The 19976-nt window shown below is 36.7% G+C and overlaps 2 protein-coding genes across 5 annotated transcripts in view; one reads left to right on the plus strand and one right to left on the minus strand.

The window, feature by feature from the left end:
* LOC149569109 (DNA-directed RNA polymerase D subunit 2b-like) overlaps positions 1 to 19976 on the minus strand; it is a 357288-nt gene that overhangs the window by 69239 nt on the left and 268073 nt on the right. The window lies entirely within an intron of this gene.
* LOC149569111 (uncharacterized) lies at positions 14555 to 17186 on the plus strand. The gene is made up of 7 exons (XM_089823419.1): positions 14555 to 14793; positions 14866 to 15294; positions 15460 to 15758; positions 15874 to 16271; positions 16390 to 16613; positions 16739 to 16926; positions 17033 to 17186. The coding sequence occupies exons 1-5, from the start codon at positions 14555 to 14557 to the stop codon at positions 16561 to 16563; spliced, it is 1539 nt and encodes a 512-aa protein (XP_089679545.1). The 3' UTR covers positions 16564 to 16613; positions 16739 to 16926; positions 17033 to 17186.

Below are 19976 nucleotides of genomic sequence, written 5' to 3' on the forward strand. Positions count from 1 at the left end.
TGAAGACCAATTCTCCTCCAAATCCTGATTCTCAAACAATAATTTGACTTCTTTCATACTTGCATGTAATGGACATTCAATGGTCAAATTTGACATGAGAATGCCAAAAACAGTCTCCAAAGGCAATAGCATGCATTAAGACTCAAAAACGATCTCTATTGATTCAAATGTATGGGTTGGAAATGCAATTTTTTGTATTTTTTTAACAAAAATGTGCCCTTTTCATGCAAAAATCTGGGTTGTTTTTACAAAAACGTGGCCAAAAAATGCATATTATTGAGTCATTTTTGACTTGTGAATGCAAAAACAACTTCACCAAATGTACAAATATGGACCCAAATGCGAAAATGTGGCTTCAAAATGCAAAAAAGTGGATAAAAACCCCAATTTTTTAGGCATTTTAAGCAAAAATGTTATTCATAGAGGCACGAAATGAAGCATTTTTGATATCTAAAGGCAAAAATGTGTTCTTCAATAGCACATATAATTTATTGAAAAAGTGATCAAAACTGCCCCAAATCTGAGTGTTTTTCACAAAAACATGGCTAAAAAATGCATGTATTTGAGTCATTTTTGTCTTGAACATGCAAAATCATGACCCCCAAATGCATACAGATGCATTAAAACTCAAAAACTCCTCTCTTGTGATGGATTTAAAGCCAGTATATGGGCAGATCTAAGTATTTTTGATGAAAAACGTGTTCTTGGAAAGGAAAACATCAAGTTTTTGGCCCTTGAATCTTCAAAAATGGGTTTTTGGGATGCAAATGCATGTGTTGTAAGCAAAACACACCCTTTTGGTGCCATTTAACATTTTAAAATTTTCAAAAATGATCTCCAAGGCAAAACACACCTTTTGGATGTCATTGCATGTTTTAGCAATATGCATTTGCATCTTTTTGGTGTGATTGCATGTTTTTGCAATATGCATTTGCATGTTTTTTATGCACTTACATGCATTTTGATTCAAAATTGCATCTTTTGGGTGCAATTACATATTTTTTTAAGAAAATGTACTTGTAGACGTGCACAAATTAAGTGATGAATTAAGCACATGTCAATTAAATATTTGATGAAATATTACTCAAATGGGTCATAAATAATATTTACACTATATAGTTTTTTTTTTTTTTTTTCTGATCAATAAATGGCCGAGGCCTTTTTATTATATATAAAAATAAAATAATATTACAATCATTCTTCATTCAAAAGGCACTGGTAGGAAAGAACGGAGAAAAAAACCTCTAGTCTCACCCGAGACTTTTGTCCTATATAAATTACACTTTAAAAGGGGCATACCCTAGTTCATTTACCAAATGATTGATACATTACAATTTAGAAATTACACCTTTTTCAAGATTTTTAAAAGAATTCCTTAGTTCCTTAATAGAGAAGCTGAGATGATCTATTTTTTCTTCCTTTACTTGCTAATTTGTTTCTGAAACTTAAAGGAGATATTGGTCATATCAGAAAAAATAAAATAATTTCTTAGTTCCATTGATTTCTGGATTTCTAATCTTGATTTAATGATTAACGTCCTATTTTATTTTAGGTTTTAATGTTTGATTTGTTTATAGTTCATACTGCATATATAAGATTAAGATTTAGAAGGAAAAGTTAAAGCTCATAAGCCCTTCAAAAAATAAAATTGGGGGGAAATGTTTTAATTGTCTAATCTTACTGTTAGCATAGAAAAAGCGAACAAGTCACCAAAACTAGCTACATGGGTCCTCTTAGTTAATCCAATTCAAAGAAATGAAATATCTGTCCTGATTATGGTCCTTCCTGATAATCGCTGAAAAGGCATCGATCAGTGTTTGAATAGGGGAGTGGGTGAAACCCTCAAAACATTAAATGGAAATGTCGAAAAAACTCTAATTACAATTAACAGATTATTCCAAACATGTCAAAATGGAAACAAACATACGCATCAGCAGAGAATGCCACATTCCACTATCACCCAGTGACAATCTAAAAGGATTAAAAGAAGATTTGTATTAGATATAGATGAATATTTACAATCTAAACTAACCAGTGAAGGATGAAAACAAGCAACAATAAACCTAAACCAAACCTAGATAGAACTAAGGATACTAACAACTATAAATGGTAACCATATAAACCCCAAGTATAAAGGAGTTGTTGATGCAAAAGATACATAATAGCTATCTAATAGAGATAATACTAGGCTCCAGCTAAAGCATAAACCAAAAAAGCCCTAGCAACCAAAGACCTAAAATCACAAAGCCACCAAAACATTTGTCTAAAACTCCATGTGACTAAGGTCTAATCCTCGTCCTTCACATAGACCATAATGATTTCTGATGCTTCCTTAATATTTGACATCGGACACCCAGGATGAAACACATAAGCCGTTTTCTCTTTACTAGACTTGAATAAGTTGGGAAGAATGAATTCTACATTTTCCAAATTGTCTAATTCCACCTCCGGCTTGATGTATGTAGAGTATAGATTCAAGTAACTCTGAAGCCATTCCATGTTTTGCTCCTCCACCATCCCTCTCCAGTGCAGCAAATAATTAATATTGGCTTCCATCTTCAGCCATGCTTGATAAAATAGGACATTATCCCTGATTGTTAGAATAGCTTGCCTATAGACCTTAGCTTACCTCAGACTACCATGTGTGTGGCTCATATAAACCTTAGGAAGAGGAATCCTCTGTTGATGGTTGATACTAGAAATAGCGTACTCGAAGGCCTCTAGCCAAGTAGGATCAAAAACATTTCGACACAGGCTAACAATCTCAGCGTGACCTATATTTGCCCTAGCCAAGCAAGCTATGAAAGCAACAATTACCGAGCTGTTGGTGCGCCAAGTGAAATCATAATTGAAAAATAGCTTGCCTAAGACTCTACTAACTACTACCCTTGATAAATTATCCATTGGGTTCAGTATCTTGTTCTACCTTTCAGGCTTGACATTGCCCCTAAATGCCATAGTCTTGGTTTCTAGGGCATGAAATACAACTACAAAAGACTCCATACTAACTCTATGACATATACCCAAAAAACTATGAAGAAAGTGACAGATAATGAACTAAAAACAAATACGCCGAATTCAAAAAGAGATCCATGATTGAAAGATCTAGAAGGGCTCAAAACAGAAATGATTAAAATGTATTTACATAGCAACCTTTCCCCACCCAGATTACCAATAACCTATTATGATATCAGTAATGATTATTAATTAAGCTCTTAAGGTTATACTTGATTTGATTGATCGGAATTGATTAATAGATAAATATACTAATGATAGTGAATAGTATTAGGTCATGAATTTATGGGTTTTGATATATTAATATATCCTCTCCATTTGCTCCTTTGTTTGCCAGATAATTTTCTTTTTGATTTCCTTCTCTGTATATATGCTGAATTATTAGATCAAATAATTTTAGAACTTCTTCTAGTTTCAAATTCAACACCCAATTTGGGGTATTCCTTTTCCTTAATGCATTGAGTACAATTTGGGAATCCCCTTCAATTATTAGTTTCTTAATACCTGAACTTAAACTTAATTGAAGTCCCTCTTTAAGGGCTTCTAGTTTTGCTAACTTATTTGTTATAATTCCCATAGGTTTGGCTCTTTTGGTGATACATTTTCTAGAATCCATATTAATGATACATCCTATTCCTTCTTTACTTAGATTATCCTTAGAAGCTCCATCGAAATTCAATTTTGGCCATCCTCTCGGTGGTAGTTCCCATTTACAGTTTTTCCTTGCTTCCTGATTGTTCTTGTTAATTATTAGCCGTGGATTGATAAGTTTGCTCCAATTTCATTTCATTTCACCGTCCCATTCTGTGAATAATCCTTCATCTTTTACTATTTTCTTTAAATGAATATTCATGATTTCTACTATACATGCTTCTGTTTTGTTAAGTAATGACCCTATATTTATTTCCGACTCACAGAAAATCTGCCTATTCCTTTCTTTCCAGATCTCCCACATAAGAATGGATGGGCTAATGTTCCAAAATTTTTCGTAAATGTTATAAGAGTTACCATTAGGCCAACCTATCAAGTGGCTCTCAAGGTTGCATGGCTGAGGTGATGTCCAACAAAGCTTTTCCCGAAGCCATTCCCAACATTCCTTTGCATACGAACATTGAAATAATAGATGTTTTGTAGTCTCATTTTTTAATTTTTTTTTGCATAAATAACATCTCGAGGGTCCCTCAATACCTATTTTCCTAAGTTTGTCTATTGTTAATATCCTTTTTTGAAGAGCTGCCTAGAGGAAAATTCCTTCTTTTGGTAGGCAAGTTGTGCCCCAGCAGAGTTTGAGAGGCATATTAATAGCTTCCCATCTTTATGATTGTATTATTATGTTGTATCCTTTTTTTACACTGTATCTTCCATCTTTTGAGGCTCCCCATACGAGTCTGTCTCTTCTTTCCTTTTGCTTAACTTTTCTTAGTCAATATTCCCTCAAAAGTCTCCTTTTCTTCAGGGTCCAGCTCTATGTTTTCTGATGATTTCCAAACCTACATATCTTTCCCATTTTCTTCTTGCAAATTCTTATAATTTCCAACTTTAGTCCCCCATAAGTTTACTAATACATTTTTTACATTTGTTGGAATTCCTAAGCTATCTAGGGAGGGAAGACCATCCCACAAATCTTCCTAGAATAGTGCTTCTTCTCCCTTACCTATATCCCAAATAATGTATTTACTAATCATAGATCGACATCTTCCTATGAAATTCCAACTTTTTGATCTTTTAGATAAATTGCGCATTTTAAAGAGAGAAGTGGGATCAGATTCATTTAAGTACTTGTTTGTGCTTACTTTTTGACCAGATGCTTCCATATATTGTTGTATTATAATTTTGAAGTTTTGGGCTTCTTCCAAGGAGCTATCTCCTGGAAAAATTGTATCATCAGCAAATTGTTGATAAGTAATATTTGGGATATTATTTGTAACAATGATGCCTTTAATTGTACCTTCTATCTAAGCTTTTTTTATTGTGCTTCCGAAAGCTTCTGCCATAATTATGAACAGAAATGGAGACAAAGGATCTCCTTGTCTAATCCTTCTTGAAATATCAAAATATCTTTTTGGGGTTCCATTTATGAGGAGTGATATTTTAGGAGTTGATATACATTTGAAAATAAAGTTGATCCATTGGCGAGAGAACTCGAAGGCTTCTAATGTTTTTCACAAGAATCTCCAATCCTACATATCATATGCTTTCTATATATCCAATTTCATTAACATACTTGCCTCTTTATTCTTAGTTGTAGAATGTATTGTTTCTTGAATAATGATTATACTATTTAGAATGGATCTTTCAGGTACAAAACCCGTTTGTTCCTTTGATACGAGTTTAGGGAGTATTAATTTGAGTCGTCTAGTTAATGTTTTTGAGAGGATTTTATATATCGTATTACAAAGAGCTATAGGTCAAAAATTCCTAGGAGCTTCTGAATTTGCTTTTTTGGGTACGAGAGTTAAGAAAGTATGATTAATCTTTGCTAATATTGATCCACCATTTCTTGATGCTTCTATAGCTTTCCATAAATCTATCCCAATAATATCCCAACATTTCTGATAGAAGAAAGCATGAAAGTCATCTAGCCTTGGTGATTTATCAGGATTGAGGCTTAAGAGTGCTGACTTAACTTCTTCTAAGGATAGAGGTTTGTTAAGAAATTTATTATCTTCTATAGAAATTAATTTTGGTATAGATTCTAACATCTTATTTTATGCAGACCTATTAGAGCAGTCAAAGTTGTTTAATATGTTTTTGAAATAATCTACAAATACTTTTGCTATATTTGTAGGGTTTTCAATAACGTTACCTTTTGTATCCTTGATTATTGTGATTTTATTTCTAGATCTATTAAAAACAATGCTATAATGGAAAAAAATTGTATTACGGTCCCCTTCTACTAACCATGTTTCTCTAGATTTTTGTCTCCAAAAGATCTCTTCTTTTGCCAATATTTCCTCCTGTTTTGAAAGTAATTTTTTTTCTTTTAGGTATTTTTTAGTATCCATCCCTTTTTTATGACTTCATTGTTTAGTGTTTTTAGGTTTTCTTCATTATCTAATTTTTCTTTAAATATGTTGGTTTTGTTTTGTTCCATTTTAGTATATTTTCTTTGATCATTTTCATTTTAGACACAAAGCAATACATTTTTGACCCTTATAAGTTTCCTTGAGACCACCATAATTTAATGTTTTCCATGAAACTGTTATCTAGAAACCACATTTTTTCACATTTAAAGGGATATCTTAAAGGTTTTTTAGGTTAATTCAAATCTTGCCAGATAATGATTTGATCTTGCAATTGGTAAGATTGTTGATTGTAGTACCATGTCTATTTCTCTTAAGAAAATCTAGCCAATTTTTCTGCTATGTAGGTGAAATTTTTCCTTCTGTTATTCCATGTATAAGTTCCATAGGTATATCTAATAAGTTTTTTTGATCTATTCATCTCTTGAAATCTATAGAAACTTGTGATATATGCTACATGCCCCTATATTTTTCATCTAGGTTTAGGATAACATTAAAACCCCCTCCTATTAGTATATTTTCATTGCTATAGTCTCTAATGAATATGCTTATTTCTTCCCATAAGTGTTTCTTATTTGCAGTTTGTGTTGGCCCATATACATTTATTAGGATTATTTGGAGATTATTCCTAATACTCTTCATTTTACAACTCATCCAGTTATGATTTAAGGTTAGTAAAACTAGGTTTATCTTCCTTGGATGCCATATCATGCCTAACCCTCTTGAAGCTCCTCTTGATTCCTATAGGATTATATTCCAACTACTCAGTTTCCTTTCTAATTTTATTCCTTCTTTATTCAGTTTAGTTTCTTGTTTAATATGATTTCATATTCAAGTGGTGTTATATTTTGCTTTAGTAAGCATTTTTTGCTAGGAGCATTAAGATCCCTAGCATTCCAAGTTGTTATCCTCATACTGACCTAGGAAGGCTCTTCCCCTCCCTACTTTTAGAATTTGGATTATCTTTTGTTGTTCTTTAGCCTAACCATCTGCTTCTCTTAATTCTTTAAGTGATTTCCTCCCTCATTTTGACTTTGCTTACCACATTTTGGAGTCTTTATGCCTTCCTGATTTATTGAGATGCCCAAGTGTTCTATGTTCTCCTGAGCATTGTTGATGCTTGGTGTATGGTTTTCTCCTTCATCATTTTCTTTTTCTCCTTCTAGTTCTTTGATTATCTGTTCTACTAGATCAATCTGTGTTTCATATTGTTCTGTGTTTTCCTCAATTTGTGTGTTCTCTTCATCTTCTGTTTCATTTACATTCCTCTGTTCTATATCCATCAATATTCCATATTCTTCCCAATTCTGCCATATACCTTTCTCATTATCTTTTGCTAAATTCTGACAAATGTTTTGTCCTGGAGTTCTTAATATTGTACCTTCTCTTGCTGAAGTCAATTCTATTACTTTGACTTTGTGTTCTTCTGCCTCCTTTATTTTTGTGTTGGCTTGTACTTCAAAAGGATCTGATCCATTTGTTGGAGTTTCCAATAATTTATAACTCCATTTTTTGGCTCTTTTCCTTATGGTGATGTTGCTCCATTGTGCTGAAGATGCTGGTGGGATTAATCCTTTTGTATTTTGTTCTTCATTAACTACTATATTTGGTTCCCAATTATTATTTCTGAATTCTTCTGCAACTGATGTTGTTCTAGATATCCCTTTATTCAGTATTGGGGTACTTTCATCTAGTCTTTGATGTTCCTTAGTATTGAAAAGCCATAAATTTTCTGTGTCCTCAATAGCTTGTATCCTTGTATGCTCTTGTTCAAAGTCCTCTGTATTGTTGTTCTGACCTATCCTATTTTCTTCTGCCTGGTCTTGATCCTTTTTCAGCTACTGCTTTTCCTTTTCTTTTCTCTTTTTAATTATTATTTTTGATCCATTGTACTTTCTAATATAGATTTTTCTTTGTTTGATTTTTCCTAAACCTCTTTTGATTTTAGGATCTCTATCTGATCTATGGCATCATTGATTTTTAGTGTAATTTCTTCATTAAGTAACTTAATACTTCTAATATTATCCTCTAATTCCATCACTTCTGTTTGTGGTCGCTATGTTTCTTCTTTTAAACTTGCTACTTTTTCACTTAATGAATTGAGGAGATTGACTCCTTCCCTATATCTCCTCTATGTAATCTAATTGATGTCTTCTTCCTTTGATTTTTTAGATTTCTTTTCAATGCTCCTGAGTACACTCTTTATGAACTCTAGTTCTGTTATCTCACCTTCTTCAACCTCCTTGTTATTTGCTAATATAAAACTATCAATTTTGTTTTGCATTTTGATCTCTCTTCTATTGTTGTCCTGTTCTTGTGTAACCAACTTTGGATGTCCTTCTATGTTGTTATCCAACCTGATTTCTTCAAAATCTGAACTATTTGAAGCTACCTTTCTCCCTTCTTTTAGATATTTTACATATCTGATTGTTCCTAAGTATATAGCGAAGCTGATTTTATATAATGACATATTTGTAATAATTTTAATTTGTTCTTGATTATAGAGTTCTGGTTTCAAGTTAACTACGAGTTTTACTATTGAGGATTTGAAATGATGCAGTTTTTAACCCTTAATTTCTCCTAGTTTCTCTCCAATCTGGATGAAGATACTAATGTCACATAAATCAGCTAGGATGTTATTCAATGATACCCATATTGGTAGATTAAGTAATCTCACCGCAATTTCATTAAAATTGAGTTTCCATTTCAAAAAATTTAAACTATATACATTTATGAGTTTAAGAGCATTTCTAAGCAAAAAAGATGTAATGACCCTTACTATTAAGGCCACTAAAACCCTCAAACTGAACTTAGGAATTTTGTCAAACACTTGGCGTGTAACAGTAACAATATTCAGAATATGGTAATTTCAGATTTGATACTTTCAGAATATAATCACAGAATTACAATATATATAAAGCCATTGAACTATATTTCAATTACAATGCAATAAATTCTGAAATTATTTTATTACCAATTCTGGACTGATTATTACAATGACTGTATGACAGCAAATTTACCCAAAAATTGACATGTATTTCAGAATGCAAGAACCTGGTTTGAAGAACTATGGAAGAACACCACGTTTTGCTGCAGATCATTGATGAAGACCTCCAACCGCACCCCCAAACTGTCCTTAATTTGCTGCTGCTGCCCAAACTAGCAGGGCCGTACTAGGCCGTACTTGTACGGCTGCTGAAATAAAATAATATTAGGGTTTTGGGACCCCCAAATGCAAGGAAAATGGGCGCCTAGGGTTAGGTAGTAACCCTGTAAAACCATAAAAAATAACTCCAAGGGGTTGAGGAGATATGAGCAATTATGTGGTTCCGAACCCTGCTTTGCCAATTCTGAAAATGCACTTATTCTGTCTTCAAACTCTTGTCAAATGCTTCTCCAATGATAGGGCAAATCTGAAATCCTTATTCCAACCAAAAACAAACCCTAACAACGAATTCTCAATAAGCTCCAATGAGATGGCTGAATACCAACTCCAATTATGCAACAATTCAGGTGATATTTCACACCCTCAAAGTCGCCAATCCAAGGGAGTGATTCGTTCCCAAAGATCGAATAATTTGCAGATCCAAAGTCCACAAATGTCTTCACAATGAAGAAGTAGAAGAGTTCTCCAATCCAAGCATGTACAAATGAGAGGCTCGGCCCTCTATTTATTCACTTTTTCTAAGAAGCTGCTAGAACTTCTAGGAACATCCTTTATAAAATCTCATTATAATGCACTTTTTCTAGAACTTCTAGAAACATCCTTTATAAAATCTCATTATAATGCACTTTTTATAATAAAGTAATTTTATAAAATAAAAAGTGCAACTCAACTTAAAATTATAACATGTAGGCCCCAATAACACATAATAATGAAATATAACCTCTTAACACTTCTTCAAGAGCAAAATATGACCATCTGATCCGCAGAATTGACTCTCTCTCCACACCATTTGCCTACGAGAGTCGAGGATAGGCAAATCTGGCACGCTATACGAGGTCAGCCAAAAATGGGGACATTACAATCCGCCCTTCCTAAAATTGCTTGTCCCCAAGCAATGGCTGAACAACAACCCAGTCAATCCACCTGGATCCCAAATGAAGTCATGAACTGTACTGCAGTCAACCAATGCAAGCTCCTGCAAAATCCTTTGCAAAATAACCAAGAGGAATCCATGAATGAATCGTGAACCACTGCTCAATTGAACTCTAACTCCATAACTGCCACAGTTAGGAACCCATGAAACATTAACTCTGAAAATATCAAAACCCAAGTAGAGAGGACAACTGAAACTATCAACATAGCAAATGTCATCAACACATCCCACTGGCCTACATAGAGCGCACAATCCATCTCTGCAATAATGGTGAACACTCCGAAATGAAACTGCACCAAGAGCAGAGAATCCACACACTGTACACCAACTGGAGTCAACATGTCTCTGCAGATCACCAGCCATGCTGGCATCACCATAACTCCCATGCCCCGTTGACGACCAATAGGCATCACACAATAGATAGCAATCACTCAAACCAAATCTATTTGCCAACAACTCCGGAATACATGAATCAAAAGCAATCCGATGAATATACTCTGAAATATAATGCCAGTAAAAAGAACCAACCAACTCATCCTGCAAACATAATGCAACCAACTGTGACTGGTCATTAGCTAAGTGAGAAGATGGCATAGCCAAGGGATTGAAAACAAGAAATACGGCTGAATCATCAACAACAGCAGTATCACCCCCAATCTCCTGATCATGAACCATCCAGCTATCACTCGCCAAACCCAACACCACGTCATATGCCTCACAACTCTCTACCGGTGGAGTCAAACCATTCCAAAACTGATGACCAACACTAGAAACCAAAGTACATCTACGTATCATCATCTCATCAGCATGGTCATCAAAGGTAAACTGATGAGTATACTTCACAGTGTAAGGCCAATAAAATGCACCAACCTCAGTCAGTGGCTCAGACTGCAATCCCGATGAAACTAATTGCAACTGATCACTAACCACGCCCGAACTCGCCGCTACCTCCGAAGACACCTCCAAAGGAGTAGTACTACTGATAGGAACCATGCCAACTACCGACTCCTCAGCATCAAACATGATCTCTGGTACAATATCACAAGTCTCCACGCCATCAGTAGTAGAGATCACCATCATGTTGAGCAGACTACAATGCTCAACTGCAACACCCAATTCAATCGAGCTTGACTCTAGTGGAAGGGAACAAGATATGCCACTACTAGTATCTAGGATGGATGCATTCCCATCTCCACTGTCTCTGGCAATCTCAACCGTGGACATCCTCGGATCACTAGACACCATAGTCTGGGACTGTATAGAAACTGGTAAAGATTGCAGTCGCCCTAACTCCATGGTTACCTCAGCCAAACAAGACTGTGACTCCTTGAAAGCCAACTGTGTTCTCTCAAGGATCTCAGAAGTCACCTCGAGCTGTCGAGTAAGCTCGCTCACCTCCTCTTCCTTGACTACTAATGCCTCGTATGCTGTACTGCCCCACTCTATAAGATGATCTCTGTCGGCTACCAACTGCATATAATCCTGTCTCAAAATCCGGATAGCCTCCCATAAAGAGTGGATTTCTGTCAAAGAAAGATAACTACCTCCCTGCTCATCACTAGTAGGAGAACCCCATCCATAAACTGCTAACAACTGACGAGCAGCATCGAAATGCTCGCAAGCGATAGAAATGTCTCGCTTGCCAACTCTCAGCTGACTAGACACATGATTGTGCTGACTGGTCGAACTCCTATACTCTATCCCTGGTACATTGTCCAAGGGAGTAACCTCAGAATAGCTATCATCTATAATACTCAGATCCTGGGACTCTCCTGTAAACTCTATCATCTCTGAGAAATCATCAACATGTGATCTGACTGTAAAAGGAATCTGAGTCCCTGCTATACGCGCTAACTCCCGAACTAAGCTCACCTCAAGACAACGCTCGTCCACATGTCTCTCAGAATCCTGGAGAGCCAACTGAATACACACCAAGGAATTTCGAGTATCCTCCAGCTCATGAGAAAACCGGTCAACCTCCTCCTCCTTCTTCTTCAATGCATCTAAATAGATGCCTGCAAGATTAAGGAGATGATCACGATCTGACAGTAGGTGTATGTAACTTACCTTCATTGCCTCCATGCCTTCCTTGATCTACTGTAAGTCATCACAAGAAGAACCTGTTGTGACTCCTTTCTGTTTCTCCTGTAGTTGAATCATCCAAATGTGATTCTCAATCAATCCACGCATCCTGTCATAATGAGATAAAGCCGCGACAATATCCTTGTCCCTTGTCTTCAGCTGGCTTGCCAAACCAAGTGAAGAGCTACTAGCCTCTATCTCATGTGAAGAAGCATCCAACTGTGCTTGATACTCATGTTCTGCAAAGTCCTGAATGCTCACTATCTGATCAACTGTACTATCCTCAAACATGACAGTATCCTCAACTGCTGTAACTTCATCCAGCCCAACTGTACTGGAATCACTATCTGTGTCAATCACACAATCTGGTATACTTGTGATATCACCTTCTAATACTACTGGCTCAGCCTGCACAACATCTGTAACCCCTTCTACCTGTGAAGATGATGTAGATAAACCATTACCTGAAGATGTGCTAATGTCTCCCTGTATCGAATCAGTATGTCTGTTAAACTCCTCATACAAGTTTCTGCCTGTCATAGGGAAGGTACGATCCTTAGGCCTATCAAAATGTTCAATCAGTCTCTCCTTAAACTCCACATATGAGGTAATGTGTGCATGACCCATAGTAACCATACCATGATGCCACCACTTGTGTGCTAACCCATCCAGATGAATTGCTGCATACTTAATAGCTTCTTCCTCAGGCATAGGGTGCAATTGAAAGTATGTGTCAAGCTTTTGAACCCAAGCTCTTGCTGTAGACTTCCCCGAGCCATCATAATATGGTAACTGAAGTTTCCCTACTTTCTTCCGTAGCTCATAGCTCTGGTTCCTGTCATGTCCACGTGGCATATGCTTCATCCGCACATCCATATACTCCCTAAAAGTAATTGCAGCAGTAAAATCTGGACCTCCGGCTTCCCAGTCTCTCCTCAACTGGTCCTGTATATCAGTGATCTGGGGCTCAGGTACGGGCTGCTCTGGAGCTCTAGGAGGAAATGTGGGAATCATGGGCCTCGAACTCACTGTCCTAGCTTGCTGGGATGCATGACCAAAATTGTTCCCAACTTGTTCACCTCCATTATGTGTCCCATCTTGATTATTCCCATTCTGATTGTTACCATTTTGATTATTACCATTCTGATTATTTCCTCCACCTATGTTAGCGTTCAACCCCATTTGACGAGCCATCATCTGCATCATAAGCTCCAATCTCTGACTCTGTTCCTGTGTCCTCTACTCTGCTGATCGCTGTCCCTGTGCTAAGGTGTTTAATAACTGTAAGAATCTTTCCTTTCCCTGATCTGGACCGGCCTTCATTTTGTCAAACATTTTTCTCTCTATCTGGCTGTTCCAAAATCCCTATAAGACCTCCACAGGATGGCAGGACTTATAGCTCTGATACCACTGTAATGACCCTTACTATTAAGGCCACTAAAACCCTCAAACTGAACTTAGGAATTTTGTCAAACACTTGGCGTGTAACAGTAACAATATTCAGAATATGGTAATTTCAGATTTGATACTTTCAGAATATAATCACAGAATTACAATATATATAAAGCCATTGAACTATATTTCAATTACAATGCAATAAATTCTGAAATTATTTTATTACCAATTCTGGACTGATTATTACCATAGATGTGAGTATCGCCGATTAATCGGCGATACGAGATAAAATCGCGATTTTTTGGGGCCGGCGATTTAGTCGCCCCAAAAATCGCGATTTTTTTTTGCAGATTTTTTCCAAAAAATCGCAGATTAATCGCCTAAAAAATCTGCAAAAAATCGCTCGCGCCCGGCAGTCACATAAAGTGACGAAAAAACACGTTTTTTTCATTATGTTTTTACATTGCTTAGGGTGTTTTGGAGAGGAGAGGATAGAGAAGGAGTTCTTGGCAAGAAATAGGCAGAATCAAGTGCATTTGGAGGCCTTTTGATTCGATTTCTTCGTTACTAGGTAAGTGATTTGAATCTTTGTTTTTTGTTTTTGCAAGAGATTGTATTTTTTTTTCTTGCATGTAAATGGATAAAAATACATTCCTAATTAGTTAGGAATGCATTTGATGAATGTAAGCAAGATTAAATGCATTCATTTGCATTTTTTTCCATTCTAGATCGAATTTATGCTAAAAATTTGCCCTTTCTAAAAAAATTTGAAACCCTAGCAGCTAGTTTGTTTGAATGTTATTTGGATTTCAATTTATTGGTGCTGTTATTGGAATGTTGCTTGAATTCTTTGTTTAACTGTTAATTTTGATCTTGTTATAATTTATTTATAGTTTTTTTTAAAAATTTGTATGTGTAGGCAGCCCGCAGCAGTTTTAAATGGCAGACAAATGGCCATTGACTCCATGCCCCTCAGGCTACATTGGCACCAGGCCAAAGAATGCGAGAGATCAAGCATGGAAATATGCCTATGAAGCACCTGATGAACCAACCAAAGTGATTTGCATTCGATGTGAAAAAGTAATATCCGGGGGCATTTACCGGTTCAAATATCACATCGCAGGGATCTCAAAACATGATACAAATCCTTGTGAGAATACAACAGAAGAAATAAAAAGGTTTGCAAATGCCTTGCTCGCAGCTGGAGAGCAAAAAAAATTGCAAAGAGAGCGGAATAAATTGCATGTCAGGGCAGCCATAGCAGAGACCCAGGGCAGTTTCGTTGATGTTCAGGAGGAGGAGGCAGCCATTGAGAGCATGGCTGGCTCTTATCGTGGGCCACGTGTCCGCAAACAGGGTGTTTTTTCTTTCACGAGTTCCACTCCCACTCCCACTCCTACACCTCCTAGCACTTCCGCACCATCAGGATCAACAGGTGCTTCTGGGATAGGGAGCTATTTTGTGACGAGGCACACACCTGGTGCACAACCTTCATTAGAGGCCACTAGATGGAATAAGGAGGTCCATGACCAGTTGGACAATGCACTAGCAGATTTCTGGGTTTTCAACAACCTTCCTATTAGTGTTGTTGACAGTCCCTATTGGGAGGCTTTGGCCACAGGGTTGACAGTTGCAGGAAAGGGGTACAAGTCCCCTTCTCGTTTTGTGTTGGGTGGCAGGTAAGCGAATAATTTTATTACACTCGATTTCCTTTTAATTTTTAACTTTTTACTTAGTTCTAAATTTTAATTAATTTATCTAGAAATTAGAATGTTGATTACTAAAGTCTAAATCAATTTTAAATTACTAAGAATCTAAGACATAACTAAATTTTGTTTTTGTAGGCTTATTGGAAATGCTGTTGAGAGGGCCAAAGCATTTGTTGAGGAACAGAAACAAGAATGGACAAAATTTGGTTGCACCATTCTTTCTGACGGGTGGACGGATGGGAAGAGCAGGACCATAATTAATTTTTTGGCCTGCTGTAATGATAATGTGGTGTTCCTGAAATCAATCGATGCCTCCAACAAGGTAAAAAATGCTCAGACATTAGCATTGATGTTGGAGAATATGGTCTTAGAGATTGGCATTGAAAATGTGGTGCAAATCATCACAGACAATGCTGCTGCATATGTATCAGCAGGTAAACCGTAATTTTATGTTGCATGTGCATTGTGAATTTCACAACAAGAATTTTTAATAGTTTGATATATTTGAAAAGTTGGAAACTAATTAGTATTTGCTTTTACAATTGGCAGGAAAACTCCTACAGCAGAGGCACCCCACTCTCTCTTGGACCCCGTGTGCAGCACATGTCCTTGACCTTCTTTTGGAGGACATGGGCAAACTTGAGTGGGTCACTCCAATTGTGGAGGATGCAAGGCGGGTGACAAAATACATATACAATCACCCATGGGTCCTTAGCCTGATGAGAGAGCACACTGATGGCAAAGAAATTGTCAGGCCTGCCGTCACAAGGTTTGCAACGATTTTTTTGACATTGCAAAGCATTCTCGATAATTTGGCTTCTTTGAAGCAAATGTTTGTTTCCAAAAAATGGCTTGCTTCCACATTTTCAAAGAAGAGTGAAGGAGAGAATGTTGTGCGGATTGTGTTTGATAAATATTTTGAAGATAAGGCTGATGAAATAGTAAAGGTAACTACAAAACTTTAAGTTTTAGTTTGCACTTTACAACTTTATAACATACTAAGTTTGTAACTCAAGTAAATAATAATTTTGTAACTTGTCAACTAATTTCAAATTTATATTGCAGGTGTCTGAGCCTTTAGTCGGAGTTTTGCGTTTGGTTGATGGAGACCAAACGCCAATGGGTGAACTATATGAGGCCATGGACAAGGCCAAAGAATCTGTCAAAAATTACTACAAGGGGGAAAGCATCAAATATGAACCCATTTGGCAGATCATTGATAGAAGGTGGAATAATTAGCTTCACCAACCCATTCATGCAGCAGGATATTTCCTCAACCCACGTTTTAGGTATATTGTAAGCTCATTCTTACTCAAATTTAAGTTAACAAAGACTTGAGTTCATTTTGCTTTCGTAGGGTGTTGGGTGTGTACTAAAATTGGAAGACTTATTTGTTTTTGGTTTTTGGTTTTAGGGCTGATGGTACATATGCAGATCCTGATGGAGAGGTCATCAGAGGCCTAAGTGAGTGCGTCGAAAAGATGGTAACCAGCGAGGAAACAAGAGATAAAATCATCGCTGAGCAGGAGATCTTCACTTCAGCAGGAGGCAAGGTGTTCTCCACTTCTCTCTGCAAGAGAGCAAGGCTTACACAAACCCCAGGTAATACATTTGCAAACTTCTGAATCTCAAATGCTAAATTAATATTTATGTTTCATTTTTTGTTGTCTATTAGTATTTTCTAACTTGTACAATTTTTGTGATGCAGTGGCTTGGTGGACCACTTGGGGTGCAAGCACTCCAAATCTTGCAAAATTTGCTCTCAGAATCCTATCACAGCCTTGTAGCGCATCACATTGTGAGCGCAACTGGAGTTTGTTTGAGGCCATCCACACAAAAAAGAGAAACAGGTTGTCCCAAAAGAGGATGAATGACATGGTCTATGTGCAATATAATCTTAAATTGCGCATGAAAAAGGCGCAACAAGATCCGCCTAGGCCAATCGATTTGGATGAGATAGATCCTTATTATGATTGGACGGCACAAGAGCAGGCTCCCTTATTTACACAGGAGGACATCTCCAATTTGGAGAGGGAGGCTGCGGAGGAGGCTGCGAAGGAGGAAGGGGGTGGAACTGGATATGACATCGATTTGGATGACATCGAGGAGGGCGATGATGAGGATGATGACATTGAGCTTACTGCAGAGGACCTTGACATCTTGCGCGCAGCGAATGTGGAGATACCGACATCTAGTTCTATAGCTACACCATCTCCTGCATTGGCACAGACACAGACACGGGCACAAACCCTGCGGGGTTCTAGTTCTAGAGCTTTACCCTCTCCCGCACTCGCTAGTAAAGTGACTGGGAAGAGGAAGATGTAGTCCTGTATTTGACATTTGTACTTATTTGTAGTCATGTTGATGTGCTTATTTGAACTCTTTACATTTGACACTTTATTTATGAGAATACTTCTCATGTGTTGTGAACTTGTTAGTTGTTAGTAATTTACAACTTGTCACTACTTACTTGTTAGTAATTTACCAATTAATAACTCTTTTTGCATTGATATATATCTAAACATGATTGTTTCTTATGTATTGTTAGTAATTAAGTCATTAGATGCAAAAAAACATTGAATTCTGTAAAAAAATCGCATTTTTTTATTAAAATTTAGTGGTTTTTTAGTTCCCGATTTTTTCCCCGATTTTTTCCCGATTTTTCCCGATTTTTCCCGATTAAACTTTTTCAGGCCTAGGCGATTAATCTCCTCAGGCGATTTTTACATCTATGATTATTACAATGACTGTATGACAGCAAATTTACCCAAAAATTGACATGTATTTCAGAATGCAAGAACCTGGTTTGAAGAACTATGGAAGAACACCACGTTTTGCTGCAGATCGTTGATGAAGACCTCCAACCGCACCCCCAAACTGTCCTTAATTTGCTGCTGCTGCCCAAACTAGCAGGGCCGTACCAGGTCGTACCTGTACGGCTGCTGAAATTAAATAATATTAGGGTTTTGGGACCCCCAAATGCAAGGAAAATGGGCGCCTAGGGTTAGGTAGTAACCCTGTAAAACCATAAAAAATAACTCCAAGGGGTTGAGGAGATATGAGCAATTATGTGGTTCCGAACCCTGCTTTGCCAATTCTGAAAATGCACTTATTCTGTCTTCAAACTCTTGTCAAATGCTTCTCCAATGATAGGGCAAATCTGAAATCCTTATTCCAACCAAAAATAAACCCTAACAACGAATTCTCAATAAGCTCCAATGAGATGGCTGAATACCAACTCCAATTATGCAACAATTCAGGTGATATTTCACACCCTCAAAGTCGCCAATCCAAGGGAGTGATTCGTTCCCAAAGATCGAATAATTTGCAGATCCAAAGTCCACAAATGTCTTCACAATGAAGAAGTAGAAGAGTTCTCCAATCCAAGCATGTACAAATGAGAGGCTCGGCCCTCTATTTATTCACTTTTTCTAAGAAGCTGCTAGAACTTCTAGGAACATCCTTTATAAAATCTCATTATAATGCACTTTTTCTAGAACTTCTAGAAACATCTTTTATAAAATCTCATTATAATGCACTTTTTATAATAAAGTAATTTTATAAAATAAAAAGTGCAACTCAACTTAAAATTATAACATGTAGGCCCCAATAACACATAATAATGAAATATAACCTCTTAACACTTCTTCAAGAGCAAAATATGACCATCTGATCCGCAGAATTGTCTCTCTCTCCACACCATTTGCCTACGAGAGTCGAGGATAGGCAAATCCGGCACGCTATACGAGGTCAGCCAAAAATGGGGACATTACAAAAGACCTAAAATTTAAATCTATGCAATGAAGATACACTAAAGAATCTGAAAGGAAAGAGATACTTACCTATTTAGAATCAATAGATTTGAACCATTTCACCATTTTATATCTTTCTAATTTCGGTCTTGTCCATACACCATACAGACCATTTCTTTCGCACTCAAACCATTTATCTTCATTGTTTTTGTTGCTGATGATGATTGTGGAATCCACCTTTGTTTCTATTTTTTGGTTCGAGTGTGGCTGTATTATGTCTGGTTTAACATAATGAAATTGGGATTGATAAGATGATGTCAATTTATCCGCAGGGATAAATTTTGAAGAGGGTTTTGAATGGATGCCAAGATGAGGATTAACAGGAACGCTATTTGCTTCTGAAACTTTAAAAGGTCTAGGGTATGTCAGAGCAGCAGTTAGCATTTGCCTCTCTTTAGTTGTGTTGCTAGATTTCATATTGATTGCTTGCTTAGAGGATGATTTGATTGCTGAGGTACACTTTGATTGAGAAATCCTTGTGTACCTGGTCTTCTCAAAGAAAAAAGCTTGTAAAATTCTACCTTAGTTGCCCTTGTTAGGGTTTTTCTTTAGATCTATCTGTTTATGGGTCTCCCTTCGAGGGCGAACTTGCTTCCATCCTTCTTCAGCAATTTTTTTTTCATGATTTACAGATTCGTACATTTGAGGATTAGGGTTTTGTGATGGTTCCTTGCATGTCTTTTGGCGGTGTTTAGCTATTTCTTTGATTCATTCTTCATGTTGCTCGACTAAAATGTCAAACTGATTTTTAAGGGGGAGCTGTTATGATTTAAATTTCTTTAGTACTGTAATGTTTTCTGGTTTAGCAATGTAACTTGGTTTCCTTGGCGAGCACGACCT

This window comes from Cupressus sempervirens, chromosome 3 (genome assembly GCF_028749045.1).
Source record: "Cupressus sempervirens isolate cs-2001-9-10 chromosome 3, ASM2874904v1, whole genome shotgun sequence".
In the NCBI taxonomy this organism is placed as follows: domain Eukaryota; kingdom Viridiplantae; phylum Streptophyta; class Pinopsida; order Cupressales; family Cupressaceae; genus Cupressus; species Cupressus sempervirens.

Bases quoted from the DNA above. Each gene is read 5' to 3' on its own strand.
- LOC149569111 (XM_089823419.1), top strand. From the start codon at position 14,555: ATGGCAGACAAATGGCCATTGACTCCATGCCCCTCAGGCTACATTGGC. The intron at 14,794-14,865 runs GTTTGCAAATGC...ATTGCATGTCAG, and splicing joins ACAACAGAAGAAATAAAAAG to GGCAGCCATAGCAGAGACCC. The intron at 15,295-15,459 runs GTAAGCGAATAA...TTGTTTTTGTAG, and splicing joins CGTTTTGTGTTGGGTGGCAG to GCTTATTGGAAATGCTGTTG.